At 42.7% G+C, this 26,750-nt stretch overlaps 1 protein-coding gene across 2 annotated transcripts in view; it reads right to left on the reverse strand.

The window, feature by feature from the left end:
- Window positions 1–3,324: 3,324 nt before the first annotated feature.
- The window catches only part of GTF2B (general transcription factor IIB), a 40,636-nt gene continuing 17,210 nt past the window's right edge, over window positions 3,325–26,750 (reverse strand). For both annotated transcript variants that reach the window (XM_040998276.1, XM_040998277.1), the window contains exons 3-7: window positions 11,094–11,227; window positions 8,157–8,303; window positions 7,895–8,024; window positions 5,702–5,983; window positions 3,325–3,733 (exon numbers count right to left, since the gene is read on the reverse strand). In XM_040998276.1, coding sequence (XP_040854210.1) covers window positions 3,600–3,733; window positions 5,702–5,983; window positions 7,895–8,024; window positions 8,157–8,303; window positions 11,094–11,227 — 827 coding nt within the window. In that variant the 3' untranslated portion in view covers window positions 3,325–3,599. The remainder of the gene's footprint in view (window positions 3,734–5,701; window positions 5,984–7,894; window positions 8,025–8,156; window positions 8,304–11,093; window positions 11,228–26,750) is intronic.

The following is a 26,750-nucleotide window of genomic DNA, read 5'->3' on the forward strand; positions in this document are numbered from 1 at the left end:
GGAAAGCAGCAGAGGATGGTCCCAGCCTTGGGACCCTGCACTCCAGAGTGACACCAAGAAGCAGCTCCTGGAATCTGATTAGCTCCACTCTGGCTGTTGCAGCCATTTAGGGAATGAAGCAGTGGGTGGAGGGCCTTTCCCCCAGTCTCACCTTCTGTCAACCTGCCTTTTCAATAAAAAATAAATCTTTTTTCATGTATTTTTAAAAAATTGATTAGATTGCATTATGTGACACAGTTTTATAGGCACTGGGATTCCCCCAACCCCTCCCACACCCCTTCCCCCATGGTGGATTCCTCCTCCTTGTTGCATTACCAAGGTTCAGATTCAGTTAAGATTCTTTCACTGCAAGCATATACCAAGCATAAAGTCCAGCATCTTATTGTCCAGATAAGTTCAACGGTTTCTTGGGGAGACCATCTCTGGTCTGAAGATAGAGCCGGCAGAGTATCATCCCGATCAATTAAAAGCCCCGACATTACATCAGTAACAATTTATAATGCTATGGAATTAGTTGACATAGTACTGAGTAACCGATATGTTAAAAGAAAAAAAAAATCCAAGTTCTGAACCACATCCTGTGACTTCCACATTGACACTTCACTGGTTAGTTCATATACGATCGGGTTCTATACACCTTGAAATGGCTATAGATTACTATTCAGCTGTCTCATTTCTATTTTAATTTTAGTATTTAGCAGTTTATAGTGTTGAAGCATAATTTTGCTGAACCTGGCTGTTTTTCGGGTAGTCTAACTCTATAACTCTTAACAAGACATATGTCAACAGTTTAGGTGAACAGTTTTAGGAGGGGTGTACAGAGAAATCCTCAATACCTTAGTGAGGAGTAACTAATCTTTTTATCTTAGTGAGGAGTAACCCACCCAGTGAGTTATAAATGTTGGGGGCACTGACAATTTCCTGCCTTGTGATTGGCCTTTTGCCCTGATTGGTCTGCCTTGGTCATCTTTAAGCTGATTGGACAGGTTTGACAGATAAGCGGGGGGGGGTTAGCGTAACGGAAACAACGGACATAACAATTTTTTTAATGGGAGATCGGAATAAAGTGCCTCTGAGACTCTCAAGTGTAGGGTGATTTCTTCTGCAGGACGGGAGGACCCTCGATAATAAGTGCATCCCCGCTGACGGTTTCCTGTCTGATTCCAAGCCTTCCTTGTTGTTCTCTATCTGTTCTAGATTCAATAAAAAATAAATCTTAATTAGCAGGGATAGTTAATAAAATCAACTTCCAATAAACCTTTGTTTTAAATACCTGGATGGAAGGAGCTATATTAATGAAAAGTTTAACTTTTAAACCACGAGTGGAGCTGCTGCCTCTTGGGATGTCAGCATCTCACTTGAGTACCAGTGAGAGTACTCTAACTTCCAATCCAATCCTCCCCAGCCCACACCCCGATTCATCCTGGAAAGCAGTAGCCACTCAGCTGATTTGGTCTCAGTCGTCCCTGTGTGAGACCTGGCTGGAGTTTCGGGCTCATGCTTCGGCCCGGCCAGTCCTTACAGTGGGAAGGCAGGTGTCTGGGGAGCAAGCCAATGGATGGAAGATGTCGCCTTTCCTATCAGGTAAAAGAAATAAAAAAAGAAGAAGAAGAAAAACACCTCTTAATGTTAAGAGTGCCTCCACAGTTTATTCTGATGGCACTGTCTTGCTAGGCAGGCAAGCAGAAGCTGGCTTCAAGCTCTAGGTGAGGTCAAGGCAGTGAAGGAGTGTCCACCTGCGTACAGGGTTTTCTGCATCTCAGCTACAGAAAAGTCGTGCTCATTTAGAACATGATCACCTTCAAAGCATGCTGGATTCATTTTACTATTAGTAAGGACTGGCTACATTTTGAATTTCTGAGTACTGGTCATTTTGCCATATAACATAAGGCTAAGTAGTTGGGAAGGTACATGCCATATCTTGAACAGATTTTGGTAGAAAGTCATGTACCCAGAAAACTCAGTGGAGTAGGTCCTACTTGGGCAGCGACTACTTTAACAGGACACAGCCCAACAGGCAATGGTTGGGGGAGATGTACTTCCCTAAGTGAAAAATGTTTCAGCAATAAGTTAAATGACTCCTCCAAAGGTCATCAATGACATGCCCCATTCGAAGCACAAATGCCCCTTTCAGAGGCCCCAGACTGTGAGGAAGGAGCAGCAGGAGAAAATGCCACTGGGCTCTGAACAGTCATTTTTTCTTATTTAGTATCTGGAATTAAGATAATTTAACTGTATAGACTATTTTGGAGGATTTAGGAAAACTTGCATTTTAATTTCTTTAGCTTCAAAAAGTAGCTGTAAGGAGAAACACTCCATTTTCAAAAACAGGCAAGCACACCCTCTATCCCCAGATTAATTAGCTTTCACTCTGGGATGTTACTGATTTTATAAAATGCCTATCATTGTGTTTTATCCTTCAAAGGCTGGAGAGTATCAAAAAATGGGTGTTAGTGGCCCTTGAGGGTCCAGAAACTTGAACATGTCTACCATTACATGGTTGTTAAATATTTTACTGTGAAGTCTGAGCAACATCAATTTAGGATCTGTTGATCACCACATATGAGAAAACCACCAGAATTTTACTGTTGGTCTCTAGGTAGTTTATACAGAGGGCTGCTCAGTGAGCTCACTGACAAAAGTACACACTTAACACGTGTGCACCTCTCAAGCCAGGACCTTTCCAGACCAGCTCATCCCCCTTTTCCTTTTTTTGAAACTTACCCATTTTTATTGGAAAGGCAGATTTTTATGAAGAGAAGGAGACAGAAACATCTTCCATCCACTGGTTCACTCTCCAAATGGATGCAACAGCAGAGCTGAGAACCAATCCAGAGCCAGGAGCCAGGAGCTTCTTCCAGGTCACCCATGCGGGTGCAGGGTCCCAAGGCTTTGGGCTGTCCTTGGCTGCTTTCCCAGGCCACAAACAGGAAGCTGGATGGGAAGCAGGGTATCCAGGGAACATGAACTAGCACCCATACGGGATCCTCGCACTTGAAGGGGGAGGATTAGCCAATCGAGCCATTGCACTGGACCCACATTTCTTGTATTGTAATAAATTTCATACTTGTGCATCCTTTCAAACTGCCAACTAAATAACTGAATAAATGGTGGATAGCTGCCAACTAAATAATTAAATATGCAGTGGATACTAACAATGGTTCTGAAAAGCTTTTGCTACATTCACTTTATTTGAAACAGAACAAGACAAAAAACCCCACAAAAACCTAAACATCTAAAAAAATAACAATATGGAGCTCAACCAGCTGCCAACACTATGCATTATTTGATATATTGTACATTACAAATTACAGTAGCAAAACCTTTAGCTTTGAAAAATTTTTATTCAATCACGTAATTTCAAATATCTTCCAAAATACAGTATCCTAGATTGCTACAAAAGAAAGCAAATTCAATAAGAAATTTAAATCATTAAATATGTTTCACTAGTATATACATATAGAATGCCAAGCAATAACATGTAGCCCTGGAATGCGTACCACGTCCTTTTCCTCCTTAAAGGATCAACCCAGTCTTCTGAGCGACGTACAATAGGTAAAGTTCTGTGTACATACAAGTTTGATGTTGGCTGCCTCAACTTAGAGCTGTGGCAGTTTGTCCACTGGGGTGTCAAATTTGAAATCTGTAGGAAATAAATCTGGGGCTCGAGGATAAATTAATCTGTAGGACTGTCTGATTGTAACATCAGCAACGCCAGCGATATCTCCAATTTCTAAAAGACAAAAATCAAATTATTAAGTATATTAAGTATATTTCCATTTTATTTCTTTTTCTACTATCGAAGTTAAAAACAAACCAAAATACTGATTTTTAAAGGCTGGTTAAATATTTTTATTCTTAGAGAGCAGGAGCAAAAGTGAAGAGCAGTGACGGGCTGCTTCTGACCCTTCAAGGATTGTCACGGGGTAGGCACTGTGGAGCACTGGGTTAAGCCTCTGCCTGTGGTGCTGGCATCGCACGTGGGTGCTGCTTCAATTCCAGGTTGCTCTACTTCTGACACAACTCTCTGCTCTCTGCTTAACTGTCCAGGAAACCAGCAAACATGGCTAAGCATTTAGGTCCTTGCATCCACGTGCGAGACCTGGAAGAAGCCCAGCCTCCTGGCTTCAGCTGCGGCCACTTGAGGAGTGAAACTGTGGATGATCTATCTGTCTGTCTGTACTCAGTCTTCGTAAATCTGACTTTCAAATACAAATAAACTAGGGTCCAGACTGGTAACCTACGTAGGGAGCAAGGCAGCTAAAGTCCTCACCTTGCACACACCAGGATCCCATATGGGCACCAGTTTGTGTCCTGGCGGCCCTGCTTCCCATCCAATTCCCTGCTTGTGGCCTGGGAAAGCAGTGGAGGACGGCCCAAAGCCTTGGGACCCTGAACTTGCATGGGAAACCAGGAAGAGGCTCCTGGCTCCTGGCTTCAGATCGGCTTAGCTACGCCCATTACTACTTCTTGGGGAGTGAATCAGAGGGAAGATCTTCTTCTCTGTCTCTCCTCCTCTCTGACTTTGCAATAACAATAAATCTTTAAAAATAAATAAAAATAAAAATACATCTTTAAAAAAAGGAAACCAAAATTGGTTTTTAAAATTTTTATTAGGTTTAGAGAGAAGAGACAGAAAAAGAAATTCCAAATGCTACTCCTCAAGTAGCTGCAACCACTGGAGCCGAACAGGTCTGAAGGCAGGAACCAGGAGCTTCCATGTGGGTACAGGGCCCCAAGTACTTGGGGCATCCCCTACTGCTTTCCCATACCACAAGCAGGGAGCTGGGTGGGACGTGGCACAGTTGGGATATGAACCAATGCCCATATGGGAAGCTAGTGCTTGAAAGTGGAGGATTAGCTGCTTGAGCCAAGGAGCCGGGCCCAAAGAAGTTATTATTTATTCCTCATTTAAAACTGACTTCTCTTTTTTCAGATTATAGAAGTTTATTAATAACTCAATGTTTTTGTTTGAAAGATTCCCTTAAATATTAAATTTGAAAGTGGCTTCAGAAGGCTGAACTACTTCTATCTACTTATTTTAGAATTTGCATTAAGAAAATGGAACTGCATGGAAAGAAAAACAGACAAGGTTTTACAGAATGTTACATTTATATCTGCAGGGTACCACACCAACTAGTGAGCAATAAAGCAGGCATTCTTGATGGTCATGATTTGAAAAGTTAAGTTTTGGGGGTGAGGGGAGAGGAAGATTCAAAATGACCAGAAATGCTTAGGTACAAAAATTAAGAATATGTTTTTATTCAGGGCTATGACATCTGTATATATGAGCCACTTAAAAAACCAAATATTTTCCTAAGTAAGAGTTTTAGGGTGGGCTCTTGGCACAGTGGCTAAGCTGCTGCTTGGGACGTGCGTATCCCACATTTCTGAACCTGGATTAGATCTGCTGCTCTTCCGAATCTAGCTTCCTCTTACTGGGACCCACATGAGGCAGCAGATGACAGCCCAAGTACTTACTCCCCGCTACCCACACATGAGAGCAGCGTGGAATTTGCAGCCAAGTCCAGACGCAAATGTTGTGGACACTTGGTTCAGACCCATCTCTATCTTTGCCTCTCTGCCTTTCAAATGTGCCCCACAAAATGAGAGCTCTGGACACTGACCTGCTTTACACATTAAACACAAAACCAACCCACGCTCATGGCTTCATTACCACTCTTCTTGATAAACATCTTACCTTTTTGGGTCCTCTTCTCAGCTGATGCCTGTGAGGCCATGTAAATGGCTGCCGCTGCCACAGATATTGGGCTCCTCCCGGGAACCAAGTCCAGCTCCACAGCTTTACGAGCTATATGCGTAGCTGCCATCTGCACTTGTTTAGGAAGGCAGAGGTTGGAACAGAATCTGGACATGAAGTCCCCAGTTGTTATCAAATCCACACTGGTTTCTAAAGCCTTCAAAATAAGTTTAAAACATCGACCAATCTCTTTCTTAGAAATTCGTGATACGGCACATATTTCTGGAAGAAAAAACGCAAGGAAGTTAAATCAAGAGAACTGGTTTTTCTAATTATGAAGATAAAGTATTGTAGCTATATAAAGTCAATAATACCATAATAAAACCCTAGTCCATGTTATAATAATTTCCATGGAGCTATTTTAAAACCCTACTGTTAATTTACATGACCATCACACTTAAAAGGTAAATTTAGGTTTTAAAACTTATCACATTTTACCTTCTTTGCATTTCTAAATGATCATTGTCTGGCATATGATTCCGTTGGAACAAATACCAAGGAGATAAAAGAAGACACTCCAGCCACAGAGAATGCCTCTACAGCTGCACAATGTCCAGCAATGTGCTCCTTGTCATTACACGCTAGAGCAAAATGACATTACAGTGTTTAACCCAACGTTTTCACGATCAACCTAGCAAAAGTCTGTTTTAGTTATAAAAAGATGATGACAACTGCCATTACCTCTTCATACTGGACTAAAACAAAAAAACATGTAAAAAGACAAATATTCTCCAGATGAAAGGGGTAAAGCATGGTTATTCAGCTAAACTGAACTTTGGCAGCGAAAGTTACATGGTGGCGCAAGTGGTTACGGTCCTCGCCTTGCACGCCCGGGATCCCATATGGGCGCCAGTTCTATCCCGGCAGCCCCGCTTCCCATCCAGCTCCCTGCCTGTGGCCTGGGAAAGCAGCAGAAGACTGCCCAAAGCCTTTGGGACCTTGCATCCGCGTGGGAGACCCGGAAGAGGCTCCTGGCTTCGGATTGGCATAGCATCGGCCATTGAGCTCACTTGGGGAGTGAATCATTGGACGGAAGATCTTCCTCTCTGTATATCCGCCTTTCCAATAAAAAAATAATAAAAATAAAATCTTTAAAAAAAAGTACCAATGCAACACTGTATACTCATAACACGGATAACTGCAACATGAGTGGAAATAACCAATTCTGTCAAAGCTTCAAGTGTGAAAATGGTAAATCCTCTAAGTACGTCGAGAAGAGAAACTTCACTGATGTGAAGCTGTGTTTTTTTTTTTAATTTATTACATTGTATTATGTGACACAGTTGTAGGTACTGGGATTCCCCCTCCCCCTCCCCCTGATGTGAAGTTAAGAAAGGAGCTCATAAACCCTGTGCTGAGTGGAGCTCCTTTCTTAAATCTGATATACAGACTTACAACAACAAAAGCTGTACTTGGGCTTAAAAGCCCACAAAACATGGTTAGTCAAAACATGTAGCAGGGGTGAGTATGTGGCACAGAAGCAGCGTGAAGCCACCATTTGAGAAACACCACCACCTATCGGAGTGCATGGACTGGGATACTTTTATCCTAGCTTGCTAACTAGTATGCCTGAGAGGCAGCACACAAAAGACCTCACTTTAAAAAAAAAAAAACTTTACGAGCATGGCTGGTTACCCACACAGGCACTGGTTTGCACTGTTGCTACTCCTCTTCCAATCCAGCACAGGATGGCTCAAGTCCTTAGTTCCCTGCACCTGTGTGGGGAGATCCAGAAGCTCCTGGCTTTGAAACATCTCAGTTCAAGCTGTGGAGACTTGGGGAGTGACTCAGTGGACAGAGGATTTTCTTCTCTGTCTCTCCTTCTCTTTAACTCTTTCAAGTTAAAATAAATCATAGATACACACACACACACAGAGTTACAGCAAAGAATACTGTGAGCTAAGATGGATTAAATGAAACAGCTCTATGAGTACGTGAAGAACAGCCAGAAAAGAACATATTCAATAACATCACTGTTCAGTAAGGTCAACACATGAATTCATTCAAGACCAAAGCAGGCACAGACAAATGATATCCAGGCAGATTACTATTTTAAACAATTAAGATACAACCTGGTTTCTAAGTCAAAGTTGCTGGATACTGGTCTGGCACTTTATGAAGCTCCAACCTTACCTTTAAATGTCCTAGGAACCCCTTCTTGTCTACAGGCAATGTAGAGACAAGCTGAGGCTATGGCATCATTAGCTCTTCCCTTCAGGCTCTTCTGTTCATACACTTGCTTGAATAAATTATTTGTTCGATCCTTCAAAGTAGAAAAACTAAGTTAAATTAACCCTAGGTCATTTAGTAAGTTGTAATATCAAAATCTCACATGTTCATTAAATTATGCTAAGTCAGTGCCAGAATGGAGTAAAGGAGGTAGACAAGAACTTACAACTATATTTCGAGGGAGGTTGATTCGGTCGGCCATGGTCGTGATTTCCTTGAATGCATTCATCATTGCCCGATCAGAACTGCTCATTGCTCTCCGATTCTGGTACTTAGAATTGCCAAACTCATCAAAACTAGCAGCTCCAGTACCCTATAAAATAAAGCTTTATAATTTTACCAAAGCTTTACATGTACAATTTCTAGCAAAACATATCTGACTTCACATGTCCAAGAAATGCACTGCTCAGTATGTTTCTAAGCTCTTTAAAAGTATAGAAAAGATTAAAGTTCAATTTTATTTATAAATGACACAAAATACTAAGTGTTACACAACAATTTTACTGCATATTAAAAGATAGCTTCTCATTACCAAGTAAAGACTACTCCACTCACATAAGATATACATTAAAAAAAAAAAATCTAAGTATAAAGCATCATATGAATAGGTCTAACAAGAAAAAAAGCCATATGACTGTTCCCAAAGTACTAAAAATAGTTAAGTGAACAAAGTTCAAAATTCAGTTTTGATAAAAACTTATTTAATACACAGAGATGAGTACTTTTTTTATTTGAAAATTGTGTGCTTGGCTCCTAGCAGCCATATGATTAATGGGAAAAAAAAATCAACACTACCACCAAAATGAAATGACAGATAAAAGTACTTCTATAATAACTGCTTTTTGATTACACTATGAGAAAAACTAGCTAAATATTACAAAACAAGAGAAAAATATAAAGTACAAAATAGGAAAGAAGGTGGCAAACTACTTATAGATTTGTAAACCTCAAATATTAAAAAAAAATCTCCAAAAACTTTTGCCATAAGAGACTTTATTAAAGCCTCACATATAATCAGAAAACAATAAAAGAAAATATATTATTACAGCCGTAGCAATAACAGATTATACAGGAATAATAATGTAAAAAATTTCAAAATATCGTTGATGGACTAATACGACTTAAGGAAATGAAAGTTGCAACATGTTTCTGAAGAAGACAACAGTAAGTAACCTAAGTCAACCTGCAAATAAATCTAACCAAAACCCCAGTAAATATATGCAATGGCAAAATACTTATTATTTTTTTTAAAGATCTATTTATTTTTATTGGAAAGGCCAATATACAGAGAGGAGAGACAGAAAGATCCTCCATCCGCTGGTCCACTCCCCAAGTGGTCACATGGCCAGAGCTGAGCTGATCTGAAGCCAGGAGCCAGGAGTTTCCTTAGGGTCTCCCACGCAAGGATAGAGTCCCAAGGCTTTGGGCCATCCTCTACTGTTCTCCCAGACCATAAACACAGAGCTGCATAGGAAGTAGGGCCGCCACAATTAGAACCAGTGCCCACATGGGATCCTGGTGTGGGCAAGGCAAGGACTTCAGCAACTAGGCTACTGTGCCAGGCCCGCTTATTCTTTTTTTAATGGCATTTTTAAACAGCAAAGACAAGTTAAGAAAATGCCAAAAGATAATTAAAGAGGGAAGGTTAATGTTACAGTGTGGGAAATGCTACTTTACTAACTTGGGCAGGAAAGAAAAGATCCCCAAGTATTCTCAAAGGATACAGAAACAGTATATGATTAAATGCAGCAGCTTTAAAGTTTTTCTTTTTTGCCATTTAAGTATAAATAGCAGTTATCTGTTTTGGTCAGGGAAAGGGGACTGCAGTGAGAACTGAGTTTAGGCAGTCAAATGTGAAAAACTTGATTATTTTTAAACTTTTGCTTTTGTGTCATATTTTCTGTTTAAAAAATTAGGCATTAAAAAGTCACAGTGTCAGAAAGTTAACATGTTGGCTCAAATGGCTAATCTTCCACCTCCAAGAGCTGGCATCCCAATATGGACACTGGTTCATGTCCTGGCTGCTCCACTTCCCATCTGGCTCCCTAACTTGTGGCTTGTTAAGTAGCAGAGGATGGCCCAAAGCCTTGGGATTCTGCACCCATGTGGAAGACCCGAGGGAAATCCTGGCTCCTGATTAGCTCAGCTCTGGTCATTGAGGCCATTTGGGGAGTGAATCAGCAGATGGAATCTCTTTCTCTCTGCCTCTCCTTCTCTTGTAAATCTGACTTTTCAATAAAAATAAATCTTAAAAAAGAGTGTCAGTTGGAATTTTACATTTTAAAATATATACATAAAAGTACATATTTCTTACCCAGCCTGTAAGGCTAGAGCAAACAAAGATACAATAAGTTAAAGACATTTCTGAAAAGCCCGGCACGTGGCGCAGTGGTTACGATATTTCTGAATGTACTACTGAAAACTTTTAGATCGAGTTATACCACTTTTTTTTTAATGTGATTTGTAAGTTATCAGTGCATAAAAGATTTGCTTTTTTTTCCCCCATGATACCTTCATCTTCTTAAACACAGACTACACAGTAGGAGGAATTGTTTTAAAATAAAATATATGCTCATCCTTGATTAGTCCTCTGGAATACTGCCACTATGACTTCCAATTCAGGTAACACAGCAACAAAGAGCCAAGCTGCCAGGAAAACAATGTTACTGCCTTACATAAGAATATCAGCTTCCATTTACTGAGCATTTTACACAATCGTGCTGTGACAACCCCCCAGAATCCTTCTACACCTCTATAATGTACTGTTCGCATTTTACAGATGAATGTAAAGCTTAGGGAAAGCAAGGTCACCATTAGAATATTAGGTGGCAGGGAGGTTAAAGAGAATATTTTGATAATATTATCCAAATATTTTGATATTAACTCATATAATAATAGTTGATGTTAACTCATAAATACATACTGAGAGATATGGTTTCTCCTATAATTAGATACTCACAAATCAGCCATCATTTACAATATTACTGACCTTATTTACAGCTCAGGATTTCCCACTCTGACAGTCACATTCTTGCAAAGATCCCAAACTCCTAAGTCACTGGTCACCCTACACCTGGTATTTCCTGCCAAAAACACTTATTACCTTGCCAATCATGGTAGACAAATCTCCATCACTCAGAAGAGGATTTTGAGAATCTCCAACTCGAGAAGGATCTTTTGTTGCTTTGTCATTGCTGAAAGTTCTCCATTCAGATCCCACATCAATAACCCGGTCACCTAAGAATACAAGCAGACATCTAAATGCTTCGTCAAAATCATTTGATGACATTGGCCCACGTCAGCCCTTTTACTCCAAAGAAATTTCAAAATCGACAACACGCCTCCTTTTCAAATTGGTGTCAATCCACTGTCCCTTTAACTATCATGCCAAGCCATGAGTAATCCCTTTGAAACAGTCTGTTATTAACTCTCAGAAGAAAACAGAACTGGTCAAATAAATAAGAATGCTATTTGAATGTTACAAATTCATGATTCATAGTATTCTGCACAAAACTTTGCAATAGACATGAAAATAGAACACATAACCTAAGAAATTCCCAAGTTTTTATGGGAAGCACTCTGCAGAAAGCAAGGGTAAACTTGCATCTGTTGGTTCAGTCCCCAGATGACCACAATATCCAGGGGCTGGGCTGGACTGAAGCCAATGGTTTCTTGCAGGTCTCCCACATGACTGGCAGTGGTCCAAATGCCTGGGCATCTTCTGCTTCTTCTCCCTGGCCACCAGCAGGGAGCTGAATATGAAGTGGAGCTGCGGGGATTCCAGTGTTGTAGGAGGTGGCTTTACCTGCTACACCAAATGCCAGCCCTGACCATGCCAACTCTTACCACACATCAAACAAAAGCTCACAAAGTTAATGCTCATATTCTAAATCCAGAAGCATATTAAAAAAAAAAAAAAAACAAATGCACAGAATAATTCATTCTGAAAGACTGGAAAAGTTCTTTTTGAGTCTGCTACACTGATTAGAGAAACCAGACAATGACCTGGACTATCGCATTCATGTCACAATGGAACTGACTTAAAGGTAGGGTCCCTTGCTATCGCTGCATCCAGTGAGAATAACCAGGGAAAGCAGGAGCCAAGAGATCAACTGAAAGGCAGTTCAAGCATGTCAGAACAATCTGTTGGCCCAAACAAGGAAGAGGCTAAAAGGGGTGGGATGTCAGCATTTCTGCTTCCTTATTATTATTATTATTATTTTTAAAAAAGCATCAATAAAACTCTGGGAAACAATTCTAATTAAATGTTACAATTCATACTTACGTCATTGTTCACTGAAGTGTCAGCATGCCTACGAATCAACAATTCTCAGAGGTCACAACCGATTGATTTTCATAAGCTCCTTTTACTATGTTTATATTATAAACACAAGAACAGATTTAAGCAAAATTAAGCCCTTTTATTAGTATCCAGCAATTAAAATGATACTATGGTATTCACTACATACGTGTTTTCAATGAGAAAAAAGTGACTAACTTTCCTATTTAACAATGTAAGAATACAAACAAACACAAAACAAAATTAGGATGACTTTCAAATCTGGAAAGTCATTATAAGTTTCTGAAAAAAAATTAGGGGTGAGCGTTTGGCCTTGCAGTTACAACTCTGCATCAGTGTGTCTGGGTTTCAACTTCCATTCAGTTGCTCCAGGCTCCAGCTGCCTGTTAGCGGCTTCCTGGGAGACAAGAGGTAACAGCTCAGGTACCTGGTCTGTGGCATCATGCCAGACACGGATCGAGTTCCCAGCTCTTTGCCTCAGCCCAGCCGAGTCCAAGTTATTGCAAGCATTTGGGAAGTACACTGGTGGCTCTCCCTCTGCCAACCCTCTTCAAAAAGCAGGCATTTCACCTGGCAGGAAGATTTCTAGTAAGACACTTGAATCCCATATTGGTGTACCTGGTTTTTAGTCCTAATTCTGCTTGTGAATCCAGCTTCCTGCTGTGAGTGCCTTGGTAGGTAGTAGGTGACGTGCAAGTAGCTGGGTTTCTGCCATCCATGTGGAAGACCTGAGCCACAGGACTGAGATCCTGGCTCCCAACTTCAGCCTGGCACGGCCCTGGCCACCAGAGTGAACCAGCAAATGGAAGCTCTCTGTATTGTCTCTCTCTCTGCCTCTGAATTTCTAAACTCATTTCACAAAATGAATGAACACGTGTGTACATACATATTCATCTAGAACTGTAAAAGGGAGATTGCCATACCAAGAAGTGAAGATACAATGCAGTATGCATCGCTACTACTAAATAAAAGGACTCCCAAATGAAACGGTTAAATATATCTTAAAAATAGGAAGCTAGACTCTCTTACCATGGTCTATACATCTACAATGTCAGGATACACTCACACAGAGAATGACAGACTTGGACTGCTGCTGATAGACTACCCTATCCTAATAATAGAGGAAAACAGCTGGCCCGGGGGGTAGAAGGGGAAGTCGTGAACCCACAACTTACACTTTCAATAGAAACAGATTTATTCCCTAATTATTTGAAGGGCAGAGTGTCAGAAAGGGGAGGGGGACAGCTAGAGACAGTGATCTAGCATCCAATGGTTCTCTGCCCAAATGCTGCAATGCCTGGGACTGGCCCTTTGGCAAACATTAGCAGTGAGCAGGATCTGACATGGAACAGCTGGAACCAGTGCTAGCAGCTCACAGGGGATGTGGCATTTCATGGAACTGCGTAACTAACTGCTCTAAAACACTGCCCCTCCCCCCACATGTAATTACAACAAACAAACACTTGAGAGGCAGAGTAATGGATAGAATAAAAGAGGGTGCAAGCCCATGGTTACATTAAGAGAATGAATAGGGCCCAGCAGCTAAAGTCCTCGCCTTGAACGTGCTGGGATCTCATATGGTCACCAGTTCTAATCCCAGCAGTCCCGCTTCCCACCCAGCTCCCTGCTTGTGGTCTGAGAAAGCAGTCGAGGACGGCCCAAAGTCTTGGGACCCTGCATCGGTGGGGGAGATCCAAAAGAGCTCCTGGCTCCTGGCTTCAGACCAGCACAACACTGGCCATTGTGGTAACCTTAGGGAGTAAATCATGGGACAGAAGATCTTCCTCTCTGTGTCTCCTCTCTTTTTATATCTGACTTTGCAATGAAAATAAGTAAATCTTTTTTTTTTAAAAAAAGAGAGAATGAATAAAAAGGAGGTTGGTATTCCTGTACTTTAAGTCTAGAAATTGAAGATAACACATTAGTTACCAAGATGCTTCATTTCACATCTTCCTTTTGTTCCCAAAGAGCCACAAGTTTTATTGTTTGCTCTGTAGCAAAGAAGAATATGTAAAGAAAAAAGACAGCCTCATAATCGTGTAAATAGAAAAAGCCAGCACTGAATAGCGATGTCATTTCTTCACATATGTGGAAATGGATCTAAATGACTCATTCAAGAATCTGCAGCCTGCACTGCACTAAGAAACATTCATTCCCCTTTTTTATACTTAACTGCTCAAAATGATATAATTTTTTTTTCAAAATAACTCAGCATATTACAAGCTACAATGAAACTAGCAGATTAAGTGTACAAGTAACAAGAAAAAAAGGCAAGATCATTCAGGGGAAAAAAAATCAGAACATGTAAGAAAAAATTTAAATGAAGCAGGGAAGCAGGATTGTTTAAAAAAAAAAAAAAAGGTACTGGAAAAAAATCCTGTAATGTACAATCTTTTCAAAAGATACATACTGCAGATTAGCCAGAATGTTTGGGTATAATGAACTGCCAGGTAATCTCTAGATCATACACACCCTATTTATGTATGTGTGTATGTACGCATGCATATGTATTTTAGTTCCCTTTCCCTACCCCGCCGCCCCCGCTTTCTAAAAAGATTTATTTATTATTTTTATTGGAAAGTCAGATTTACTAGTTCACTTCCCAAATGGCTTGGCCAGAGCTGAGCTAATTCAAAGCTAGGAGCCTTGAGCATCTTCTGGGTCTCCCACGCCGATGCAGGGTCCCAAGGCTTTGGGCTGTACTCTACTGCTTTCCCAGGCCACAAGCAGGGAGCTGGATGGGAAGTGGAGCAGCTGGTACAAGAACTAGCACTCAACTGCGATCCCGGCAGGTGCAAAGTAGGATTTAGGCCCTTTCCTTCCTTTTTAAAGAACAAGTAAGCCAAACTGACAACATGGAATGGAAAGCTAAATCATCCACTGTAATGGAAACTAATGAACCCCTTGCATCTTATGACACTCACAAGAAAAAGTACAAAAAGGAATGAAAAACAATACAAAAGTTGCAGATATAAAGATGAAGGATCCTAAACAATATCTGGGACATGGACTAATTGGATGAAATGAGTAATCCAGGATAACAGTTAATGTGGCAATACTGACAGATAAGCTAAGAAACTGTATGAGACTTCTAAACACATTCTGTGACTTTATGAACAACAGAATCCAATTACTTACAAAATACTGGAAATCAAGAATAGAATATGAACTTCACCAAAATTTGGTATTATTAAGCATGCTTGGCATGTAGAGGGTAGGTAGTCCTTTGCCAGCTATGCCACATATTCCTTCCAACATATGCATCTAGAATAATCACTTCCTGGTACCCTGGTTGCTCTCCACATTTAAGAAAATGCAGTCCAGGAACCTCCAACTCAGGCAGTTTCTACACTTTCTCTTTTTGGACAGAGGGTTTTACAAGAGGAGAACGTCTTGTCCTCCCTCCCTTGTCCACCTACTCTTCACGTATGGAACAACTGTCGCTGTGAAGTGGGCTTCCCCTCTACAGCCAAGATGAAAGCATGGCATTAGTCCTGAATTTGCTACACCAGGAAATAATGGTCCATTTACAGGAAATACAGGCAAAGAAATTTCTAAGGACAGAAAGTAATACCACGCTTGTTGCAGAGTGCAAATGATGGCAAGAGGCACAGCAGGCTTCTAAAGAAACGGAAACATTCTGCATACGCTCCTGATGTTTGTGACAATGGCTTATGCACTGGGAAAACTCATTTGTGCATTTTGTTGTATGCAATTATACTTCACAAATTAAAAACAACAAGGGCCAGTGTGGTTGGTTCATCAGGCTAATTCTCTGTGCTGTGGTACTGGCATAGCACATGGGTGCCAGTGCTTGTCCTGGCTATTCCACTTCCTGCTAATGGCCCAGGTAGGCAGCAGAGAATGATCCAAGTCCTTGGGACCCAACCACCACATGGGAGACCCAAGGGAAGCTTCTGGCTCCCAGCTCAAATTAGCTCTGCTCTGGCTGCTGGTGCCAGAGGATGGAAGATCTTTATCTCTCCCCCTCTCTTGCCTGTCAGATAAACATCTTTTTTTAAAAAAAAAAAATTAATACATACTCTTTGGATGTACTGGGGTGAACCTTGGGAGGATTTTCCCCAACCCTGCAGCAACAAAACCAACAGTGTCTCAGATCTATCAAAACTACTCGAGCAATACCTTCAGAACATTCTTCTCTATACCGGGGTTTCTAAGAAGTTTCATGAAGTAGACACCCCCATCTCTGGGTACTGATGTAGTGTGGCAGATGGGAGTATACCCCCCAACCCCTAGATACAGGAGAAAAAGGAAGAAAATTAACACTGGAAGCATTTGTCCCATTCGCCCCATGCCTTCACCCTTCCCACCCTAATCAGTGGTCCTCATAGGCATGCATCCTCGTCAACTATGTAAACAACATCACAAGTAAATCCTGAAGCAGGCACTGAGGCATAACAGGCTAAGCTTCTGCCTGTGGTACCACCATCCATATAGGCACTAGTCTGTGTCCCAGTTGTTCCACTTCTGATCCTGCTTCCTGCTTATGGCCTGAGAGAGCAGCAGAAGATGGCTCAGGTCCCCCGATCTCCGCAATCACATGGGAGACCTGCAAGATGGTCCTGAATCCTGGTGCTGGCCTGGCCTGGCTCAACCCCAGTCCATGTGGCCATTCTGGCTGGGAGTGAAACAGTGGGATAATTTATTTAATTCAAATCAATCAATCTTTTTAAAAAGTGTCTTTCAATAGTTGTTCACTGCTTATACAGCACTTCATCTTTCTATTCTCAATGATAGAGATGTGTGGCAAAAAGACAAAAGGCTTAATATTAAATTTTACAGACCTGGAATTAAGAGGCTCTGTCACTTATGAGATAGAAACTTTTGCTCCACTACTTAAGTATTCTCAGCCTCAGCTTCCCCGTCTACAAAATGAAACAAGAAAAACTATCCCAAAGAACAGTGTGCTAATCAGGTAAAATTAGTAACTGTCCAGTGCTTAAGTCAAAGTTATAGCCAAATTTAAAATGTTATATTAAGCAAGAAAGTTTTAACTGAAGGATTACAAAGGATGGCAGAACAAAAATTTGCAAATGAATACAAATAGGCCTTACTTAAAAAACATGACCTGGCCATTTAAATGAAAACTGGCTATTTCCCTTTAGGAAGCTAATGCTCTGGTTATTCAACCCAGTAATCTTGGAATTACTACAAGTGAACATTACACATGCCACAGTCACAGCAATCACTCAAACATATGGCAGCTGACAAACCATGAAAAAGGACATCTCGGACATGGAATCAATATTTTTTTAAGTAAGTTTAAGAAAAAGAAGAGCATCTGTAAACCACCTAAAAAACCACCATCTAAAAAAACCACCTCCCCTCCCTCTCCGTATTATACATAAGCATGTATATATATATATTTACATAAAAGTATTATCCAAAAGGTTAAGTGACAGAGGGTCTGGGCAGTGGAGGATGGCCCAAGTGCTTGGGTTCCTGCACTCACGTGGGCAACCTGGAAGAACTGTGTCTCCTCTCGCTGTTAATTCTGCCATTCAAATAAAAATCAACTTGTTAAAAAAAAAAGTTATATTACACATACAGATTTTGGCAGTCTAAGGCAGGAGACATGAGAAATGTAAAGATGAGATGACAAATCTGAAGTACAGACAATTCCAAACATTAATTTATGGAGCAACAGATTTGTGTTCCTCAGTATGTTACCAACATATACCTTGCGTTACAATTTTTGAGAAAGGCATCCAATCTTAAAGCAGATTCTCCAGATGACCCAATACACATTCATGCTTTCGTGTATGAGAGCCAAACAGGTCAAATTGACTAATTTCTCTTTTCCCATGTTTTCTCATGTTTTTCTAATACTGCCTTTAAGAATAAAACATTTGGGGCCCAGCGGTGGCGTGGCCTAGCAGCTAAAAGTCCCAGCCTTGAACACGCTGGGATCCCATATGGGCACCGGTTCTGATCCCAACAGCTCCACTTCCCAACCCAGCTCCCTGCTTGTGGCCTGGGAAAGCAGTTGAGGACGGCCCAATCCCTTGGGACCCTGCACTCGTGTGGGTGACCTGGAGGAAGTTCCTGGATCCTGGCTTTGGATCGGCACAGCACCGGCCGTTGCACTCACTTGGGGAGTGAATCATTCGACGGAAGATCTTCCTCTGTCTCTCCTCCTCTCTATATATCTTTGTAATAAAAATAAATCTTTAAAAAAAAAATTTGGGGCATGAGGGGAATAACAAAGAGCAAAACATTTAATACCCCCAAAGGAAATTAAATCGACATAAAAGAGAGATATTATTTATACATTTACACTGCAGCACTATTCATAAGTCAAGTTATGGAATTACAATGAATGAATGAATGGAAAGAGGAAATATGGGGCCAACATGATGGTTCAATCAGCTAATCCTCCACCTGTGAGGGCTGAGATCCCACTGAGTGCTAGTTCATGTCCTAGCTGTTCCGCTTGTGGCCTCGGAAGGCAGTGGAGGATGGACCAAAGCCTTGGAACCCTGCACCCAAGTAGGAAGCCTGGAAGAAGTTCGTGGCTTCAGCCACATGGTCATCTGGGGAATGAACCAGCAGATGGAAGAACTTTCTGTCCTCCTCCTCCCTGTAAATATGCCTTTCCAATAAAAATAAGACCTGGGCTGGAATAAATTAGCTTTGCCTGCTACCTAGAACACATAAGAAAGCTGGGGCTGAGGCGCATGCCTGGTTGGGCTAGGCCACGGTACCTGCCCATGAGTGTCAGGGCAGAGGGTGTGCCACATCAGAACACAAGAACCAGATCTGGGGACAGATTCTGTACGGGATTTGCAGACCCAGCTCTGTGAGATTGTAGCACTCAGTTTATCTGCATAAGAACTGGGAGAGGTAATATGTGAACTCAGGCTGGACAGTGAAACTTATGAACACTGGCAGGAGTCCAGAGCTGGGCCAGGCTGCAGAACACATACGCACATGCAAAGATGGGGACTGAGGGCAGACCATGCCAAGCAGGGCTGCAGCACCCCTGCATGTGTGAGATCCAGGGCTGGGAGCAGACCTGGTAGGGGAACTTGGGGAACTCCCACGCTAAGCCACAGCACCCACAGGCACAGGCTACATTTTGCGAGCAAGAGCTGACAGGGTGGGCTGTGACAAGCTAGGTCAAAGCACCTAGTGGCACATGATGAAGATCTGAGACCAGGAACGGTCTGGTAAGAGAACTGGGAACTCGTCTGCTAGGCTGCAGCTTTGTGCAGACCAAGCAAGCTGGGCAAGTCTGCAACACCCACTGGCATGCATGTAGTTTGGGTCTGGGGCAAGGGAGACAGGGTTAGGCCCAAGCACCTGCTAGCACTCACAAGGGTCAGAATAGGTACAGGATGGCCTGGCACAGATGAGATATTCATCAGTTCGCATGAAAGTTGGGTCTGGGGGTGAGCCAGATTGCGCTAAGCTGTAGCACCTGCTGGTGAGAGCTGGAACAGGAGTAGGCCTGCTGGGTTAGGCCTCAGCAGTCAGGACTGGAAGCAGGCCACGTCAGGCTGGGCCACAGCACTTGCCGGCATTTGTGAGATCTGGGTTGGGAACAGACTTAGTAGGGGAACTTGAGGAACTCCCCTCCTAGGCTGCTGTTACCATTGGTGAGCATGAGATCTGGAGATGGGGGAAGGTCAGGCCAGGTTATAGTTCTGGTTAGCACACATATGGGCAGGATCTGGGGGTGGGTCAGGGGGTTCAGTCCGCAGTACACTGACAAGAGCCATGAGCCAATACGGGGTGCTGACTAGGCTAAGCTGCATCACAATGTCCACATGAGGGCCAGGACTGGGTGTGAGCCAGGATGTAGTACTTGCTGGTGAATGCCAAGACAGGTGGCCATGCCATGGCAGACTGAGCCACAGCACCCACTGGCACTCATCAAGACCCAAGGCTGGGATTGGGCCTGGTAGAAGAACTTCAGGGACTCCCTGCTAGGTTGCTACTTCTACTGGTGAATGTGACAGCTGGGACTAGAGGCAGGTTGGTCAAGGAGGGCTGCAACACCTGTCAGCTGGCATGTGGGCTGGGGATGTGCCAGGCTGGATAAGGCTGCTGCATCTGCAAGCTCACACAAAAAACAGAATAGGTGCAGGTTGGCCAGGATAGGCCACAGCACCAGTTGCGAAGTATCAGGACTGGGTACAAGTCATGTTAGGCTGGGCCACAGTATCCCTGGCAAGCACAAGATCTGGGGCTGGGAGTAGGCCTTGTAGGGGAACTATGGACACTCCCTACTGGGATGCAGTGCTGGAGGTGAGCACAAGAACCAAGCTGGGGACAGGCCAGGCTGAGCTAAGCCTTAGCATCTACCCATGAGTGACATGAGATTCAGATGGGATATGGGCAAGGCAGGCTGGGCTAGGTTGCAACACAGAACTGATACACAAAAACTGGGGTGGGGGTGAGAGCCTGACAGGGGTTTTTCAGGGTCGCCCTGACTAGGTTACAGCAGCCGCTAACATGCTTGAGGTTGAGGACTGGGTCTGTGGCAGATTGGCTGCTCTCGGCCACATACCCGTTAGTCTGCATGAGGTATCAGGCTGGGGGGGAGCTCACCAGGCAGTTGCATCCTCTGGTATGTGCACTGGCTGGCACACATAAGGTCAAGTCTGAAGTCAGCCCTGGGAGAGCTTTCTTGGGGGAACTACACAATTAGATGGCTGGATTGAAACCCCAGTCACAGGGAAAATCACAAGACCTTAGAGTGCATGTTGAGTCTCCTCAGTTACTGATACCTGGGTAGTGTACAGCATGTCCACATGCACAGAGTCAACAGAGAACATCAACTTTCTTGCCAAAAGATGGAAAAGCACAGACTAGTATGATGGCTCAACTGGCTAATCCTTTGTCTGCAAGCACTGGCATCCCATACAGGTGCCAGTTCATATCCCCATTGCTCCACTAAGGATCCAGCTCCCTGCTTATGACCTAGGAAAGCAATAGAGTATGGCCCGGAGCCTTGGAACCCTGCATCAGCATAGTAGAACCAAAAGCTTCTGGCTCCTGCCTTCAGATAAGCTCAGCTCTCACTATTTAAGTCATTTGGGGAGTGAACGTGAGGATGGCAGATCTTTCTCTTTGTATATCCTTTTCTCCTTCTCTATGTATATACCTGCCTTTCCAACAACAATAAATAAATCTTAAAAAAAATATCAAAATCACTAAGTAACACCCTTAGAACACTCCTTCCACATTAGGGTATGTAATGTGTCACCAAATCTTGTCCTCTCTCTCTAGGTGCTGATGTAGTTTGATAGTAGGAAGCTCCCTGTCATCTTTCCCCTACAGCAGACAGAGAAAAGAAAAAAAGAACAGAACTGAATCATTTGTCCCACCCAACGCCCTCGTCCTCCATACCTTCACTCTTCCCACCTTAATTGGAGGCCCACAAGAGCATGCACCTTCAACAATGTAAACAATATTAAAAATAAAATAAAAAGTTAAGAAACAAAATAGTCACAAAAAAGTCAGGGCATGGCAATTTCATGTCGTAGCAGCTACTAACCTAACACTTTGCTAACTATAAATCAATGATTATGTAAACATGATTATACTGCCACCTAGTGCCCAACTTTTAAAGTGACATCAGGATTGGGAATGAAAAAACTTCAAAAAGTTATTTAGGGGACTAGTGTTGTGGCATAGCAAGTAAAACTGTCACCTGCAACAATGTCACCTCATACAGGTACTGGCTCAAGTCCCAACTACGACACGTCCAATCCATCCACCTGCTACTGACCTAGGAGAAGCAGCACGTGTCCCAAGTCACCTACATGGGAGACCGAGATGGAGCTCCTAACCTTGGTTTAGCCCACCCCTAGCTGTTGTAGCCACTTGTTGAATGAACGAGCAGATAAAAGAACTGTCTCAGACCTGGCACAGCAGCCTTGTAGCTAGGGTCCTCACCTTGCACATGCGGAGATCCCATATGGGCGCCGGTTTTAATCCTGGCACCAGTTCTAATCCAGCTCTCTGCTTGTGGCCTGGGAAAGCAGTGGAGGACAGCCCAAAGCCTTGGGATCCTGTACCCGCATTGGAGACCTAGAGGCAACTCCAGGCTCCTGGCTTCGGATCGGTGCAGCTCCAGCCATTGCGGCTGCTTGGAGAGTGAATGGACTGAGTTTCCGCTAAAAATAAATCTTTAAAAAAAAAAATTGTCTTGGGCCCGGCGGTGTGGCCTAGCAGCTAAAGTCCTCGCCTTGAACGTACAGGGATCCCATATGGGCGCCGGCTCCATTCCCGGCGGCTCCATTCCCGTCCAGCTCCCTGCTTGTGGCCTGGGAAAGCAGTTGAGGATGGCCCAAAGCTTTGGGACCCTGCACCCGCGTGGGAGACCCAGAAGAAGTTCCTGGTTCCCGGCTTCAGATTGGCACAGCACCGGCCATTGCGCTCACTAGGGAGTGAATCATTAGACGGAAGATCTTCCTCTCTGTCTCTCCTTCTCTCTGTATATCTGACTTTCCAATAAATAAATTAAAAAACAACAACAAAAAAAAAAACCCCAAGACACATAACTGTCTCTCGCTTCCTCCTCTCTCTCTGTAACTCTGAATAAACAAATGAGTCTTTTACTAATTGGCCCAACTTAAGAGTGTTACCAGCATTTAAGGATCACCAATAAAATGAGATACTTAATATTAATCATAACACTACACGTTTAAATAAAATTCTATAATTCAATAACAGAAAAAGTCAAGAGCTGGCTGGCATTCTGGGCCTGGCTCATGCTAACTCTGTGCTAACTGTGCCAGTGTGTCAGCATACTTGCCTAGTCTTTAATGCTAAGTCTGCAGGGGGGAAGGTGGCATAGATGAGCAGACCGCTGTCACCTGCTTGCAAGGGTTCTCAGACCAGGGTGGGGACCACTGAGGGATTTTGATGTGGGCAGAGTTGTACCCATGGGTCTGCCCAAACTACACTGAGCTATTAGAGCATGCAAGTCTGGGCTAGTGGCAGGATGGGCAGAACTTTGAGAACCACTGGCCTGGGCTTCTCCAACGCAGGCTATTGCACTCGCCTGGTGTGTCAGCGGGAGCTGGAGGTGAGCTGGGAAGGGGGCTTACAGAGTTGACAAACCAGGACTCCCTGGGCCAGCCCTCAGCATCTGCTGTTGGGGGGAGGTCCACCAATGGCTTTGGCGTCAGTAGGCATCTCCTGACAGCCTCAGCCAAGCACAGATCATCAATCTCATGGACTAGAACCTGTGGGTGTGCGATCCAGCCTCAGCACACACATTGCATAATTAGACCACCTATGTCGCTGACCCTTGAGCAAAGAAGCCAAGAGCTCAAAGTAATAATGAAGATGCTGTGGACAAAGCCATTGGCACTGAACGCAAGTTCTTCAGTTCATGAGAGGGACTTCTCTAAAGAGATAGGAAATCCCTATGCCCCTGATTGGCAGAAAGTAACAACAGAAAACATGTGATCAATCTACACCCTTTAGCAACAGTAAGCGTTATAAATCTGTGAGAGGGGAATGAAATGAGACAGGCAGGTAGCCAGCTTAGGCTTACGAGCTGGAAGCTGCACTTCCCCTTTTTGTAAACTCCACCTGCTTACCTATCAACCAAATGACCCTTCCCCCAGGGACTTGGAGCAACATCGTGAAATCATTCCCTTTCCCAAGGTTATATGAACACAACATGTAATGGAGCTTCCTCTTCCCACCAACACAGATTGGAAGGCAGAAACATTTCCCACTGTCCCACCGTTCCCCTCCCAACCCACCCTATCCACAAGTATGTTCCATGTATGCTGTGATCCCCTCGCCTTTAAAATAAACTTAAAATTCTGTAATGCAAATAAAAGAAAGCCAATTGGACAATAATTACATGTTCAACAACATTAAAATAGCCATGAAGTCCAGAATTAGGCTTATCTGCAAAGAGGTCTACATCTGACACTGCAGTATCTGGGTCCAATTCCCACCTCCAGCTTCCTGCTAATAAAAACCCGAGAGGCAGTAATGACAGCACCATACCTGGGTTCCTGCCCCAACCAGGTGACTGCAGAGTGGCCAGCCCTCTTTCAGTCCCTGGGCTACAGCCAGGATGTGGGGAGTGACTCAGGGGATGGAGCTTGCTTTCTCCACTTCCCAATCTGTAGTTGACTTAATTTGCTTGATGATATTGTCAATAAAATAGAACTCTGTTATCAGATTCTTCTCCCAATGACTTTGTTTGGTCAGGGAATACACAGGACATTATACCACAAGTTTAATTATAAATATCTAAGAATGAGTAAACTGTATATGCTTTTGTAAAGATTTATTTTACTCATTCTAAAGGCATATTGACAGATGAGGCATACACACACACACACACACACACACACACACACACACACACACACAGAAACATATCTTCCATCTGCTGGTTCACACCCAAAATGGTCACAACCACCACGGCTGGGCCAGGAAGAAACCAGGAACCTGGAACTCCATTTGATCCAGACAGGTAGCAATTAGCCAAGAACTTGGGTCATCATCAGCTGTCTTCCCACAGACATTCATAGCTGAGCCGGAAATGGAGTAGCCAGGACTCTAACTTGCTCTCCTGTATGGGATGCAGATATTCTAAGCCACGGCTTCATGTGCACTGTAATGTCAGCCCCCTACTGAATAATATTAATGAGCCATAAGTTATATTCATACCAGAACAAAGAGAAATTGCTATAAATTATAGATATCTTAAGAAATTATATTTAAAACTATTGAGACCTTAAAATTTAATCTAGTAACTTAGATGAGATAAAATACAGTAATCCTGATGCTGGTATTCAAGACTGCTAAGTTAGCAAAGCAAGACGGCAAGACAATGAAATTCCTTTAGGTTTGAAGCAGCAGAAAAATTAGACTAAAAAATAAGGCAGTCCAAGTGCAAGAGAGCACATAAGCCTCGTGAGCAACATCTGTCTCTAACTGCGCTATCTGGTCCAACAGCCTTGCCGGGGTAAGCAGAAGGAAGGCTGAGAAGAACACAGAACCACACTGGAAAACTTTTGCTCTAAATGGGTAGTTGTTCTGAAAAAGAAAAAAAAAAACAGATTGAGGAAAGTATGGTTATCAGATTTTTATATGTAAACTACACAAAATGTTTTATTTATATTAATAAAAATTTTAAATTAAAGAAATGTGCCCTCACATGGCACAGTAGGCTAAGCTTCGACTTGCACTGCAAGCATCCCATGTGGTTGCTGGTTTGTATCCTGGCTGCTCCACTTCCAATCCCGCTCCCTGTTCAAGCCTGGGAAAGCAGCAGAGGCTGCCCAGGTCCTTGGGAACCACCTCTCATGCAGGAGACCCAGAGGAAACTCCTAGTTGCTGGCTTCAGATGGGCTCAACTCCAGCTGTTGAGGTCATTTATGGGGTGAACCAGCAGACAGACCTGTCTTTGTAACTCTCCCTTTCAAACAAATTTTTAAATAAAATTTGTAAGAAATGACAGTTAAGATTTTAACTCACTCATAAAAATATTGCAAAACAAATTAAAGATGAAATTATATTCAATCTCATGTCTCTCCCTATTTATCAGTTTGGTCTTAATACTTTGGAAAAATTAAAGTGCTCTCATTTAAATCAAGAGCTAACATTTTGTGTAAAACTTCATACAGTAATATTTTAGCCTCTGTGGACCAAGAAACTGAGGATTCAATGTAGATACTCATAAAAGGATAAAAAGAAAATCCAGAGATAGTAAAAAATAAAACAGCAGCATAATTTAGGGAATTCATATTGGGTTAACATGTTATTTAACTGGAATTCAAACCTGTTGTTTCCTATCATCAAAACCAACTATGACTATAAACCTACCACTGATACAGTACAAGATTTTATGTATTTCACTTTTACATGTCTTTAAGTACTGCTAAGTACTGATACTATTCCATAAGCATGTGATCTCAATTGAGCATATTTACTGTTTGGATGACATAATAGGATTTTATTACATTCTTTTCCTGATATTTGTCTTTAACAAAGTTTTATCTGAACAGCAGGTAGACAAAGTTCCTACCTATCCGTTCACTCTCCAAGAGCCCTCAACAGCTAGGGCAAAAGCCTGGAGGTGAACTCAGTTCAGGTCTCCACGTGGGTAGCAGAAAGCTAATTACATGAGCCATATTCCAGCTTCTCAGGGTCTGTATTCACAAAAAACAACCGCTGCTTGCAATACTAGAATCTCACATACGCATCAGTTCAAGCCCCCGCTGCCTATGTCAGACTCAGTTCCCTACTAATGTGACTGAGAAAGCAAGTGCTTTGGCCTGCCATGCACATGGGAGACCTGGATGGAGCTTTGGTTCCTGGCTTAAGCCTAGCCATTGTGGCCATTTCAGAAAAGAACCAGTGGATTTCTCTCTGTAGCTCTGTAATTCAAACAAATAAATAAATCCCCAAAAGCACAACACAATGAAACAAAAAAGGAGAACTACAGCCAGGTAT

Source organism: Ochotona curzoniae, unplaced genomic scaffold, assembly GCF_017591425.1.
Source record: "Ochotona curzoniae isolate NIBS_2020 unplaced genomic scaffold, NIBS_Ocur_1.0 scaffold_1037, whole genome shotgun sequence".
NCBI lineage: Eukaryota > Metazoa > Chordata > Mammalia > Lagomorpha > Ochotonidae > Ochotona > Ochotona curzoniae.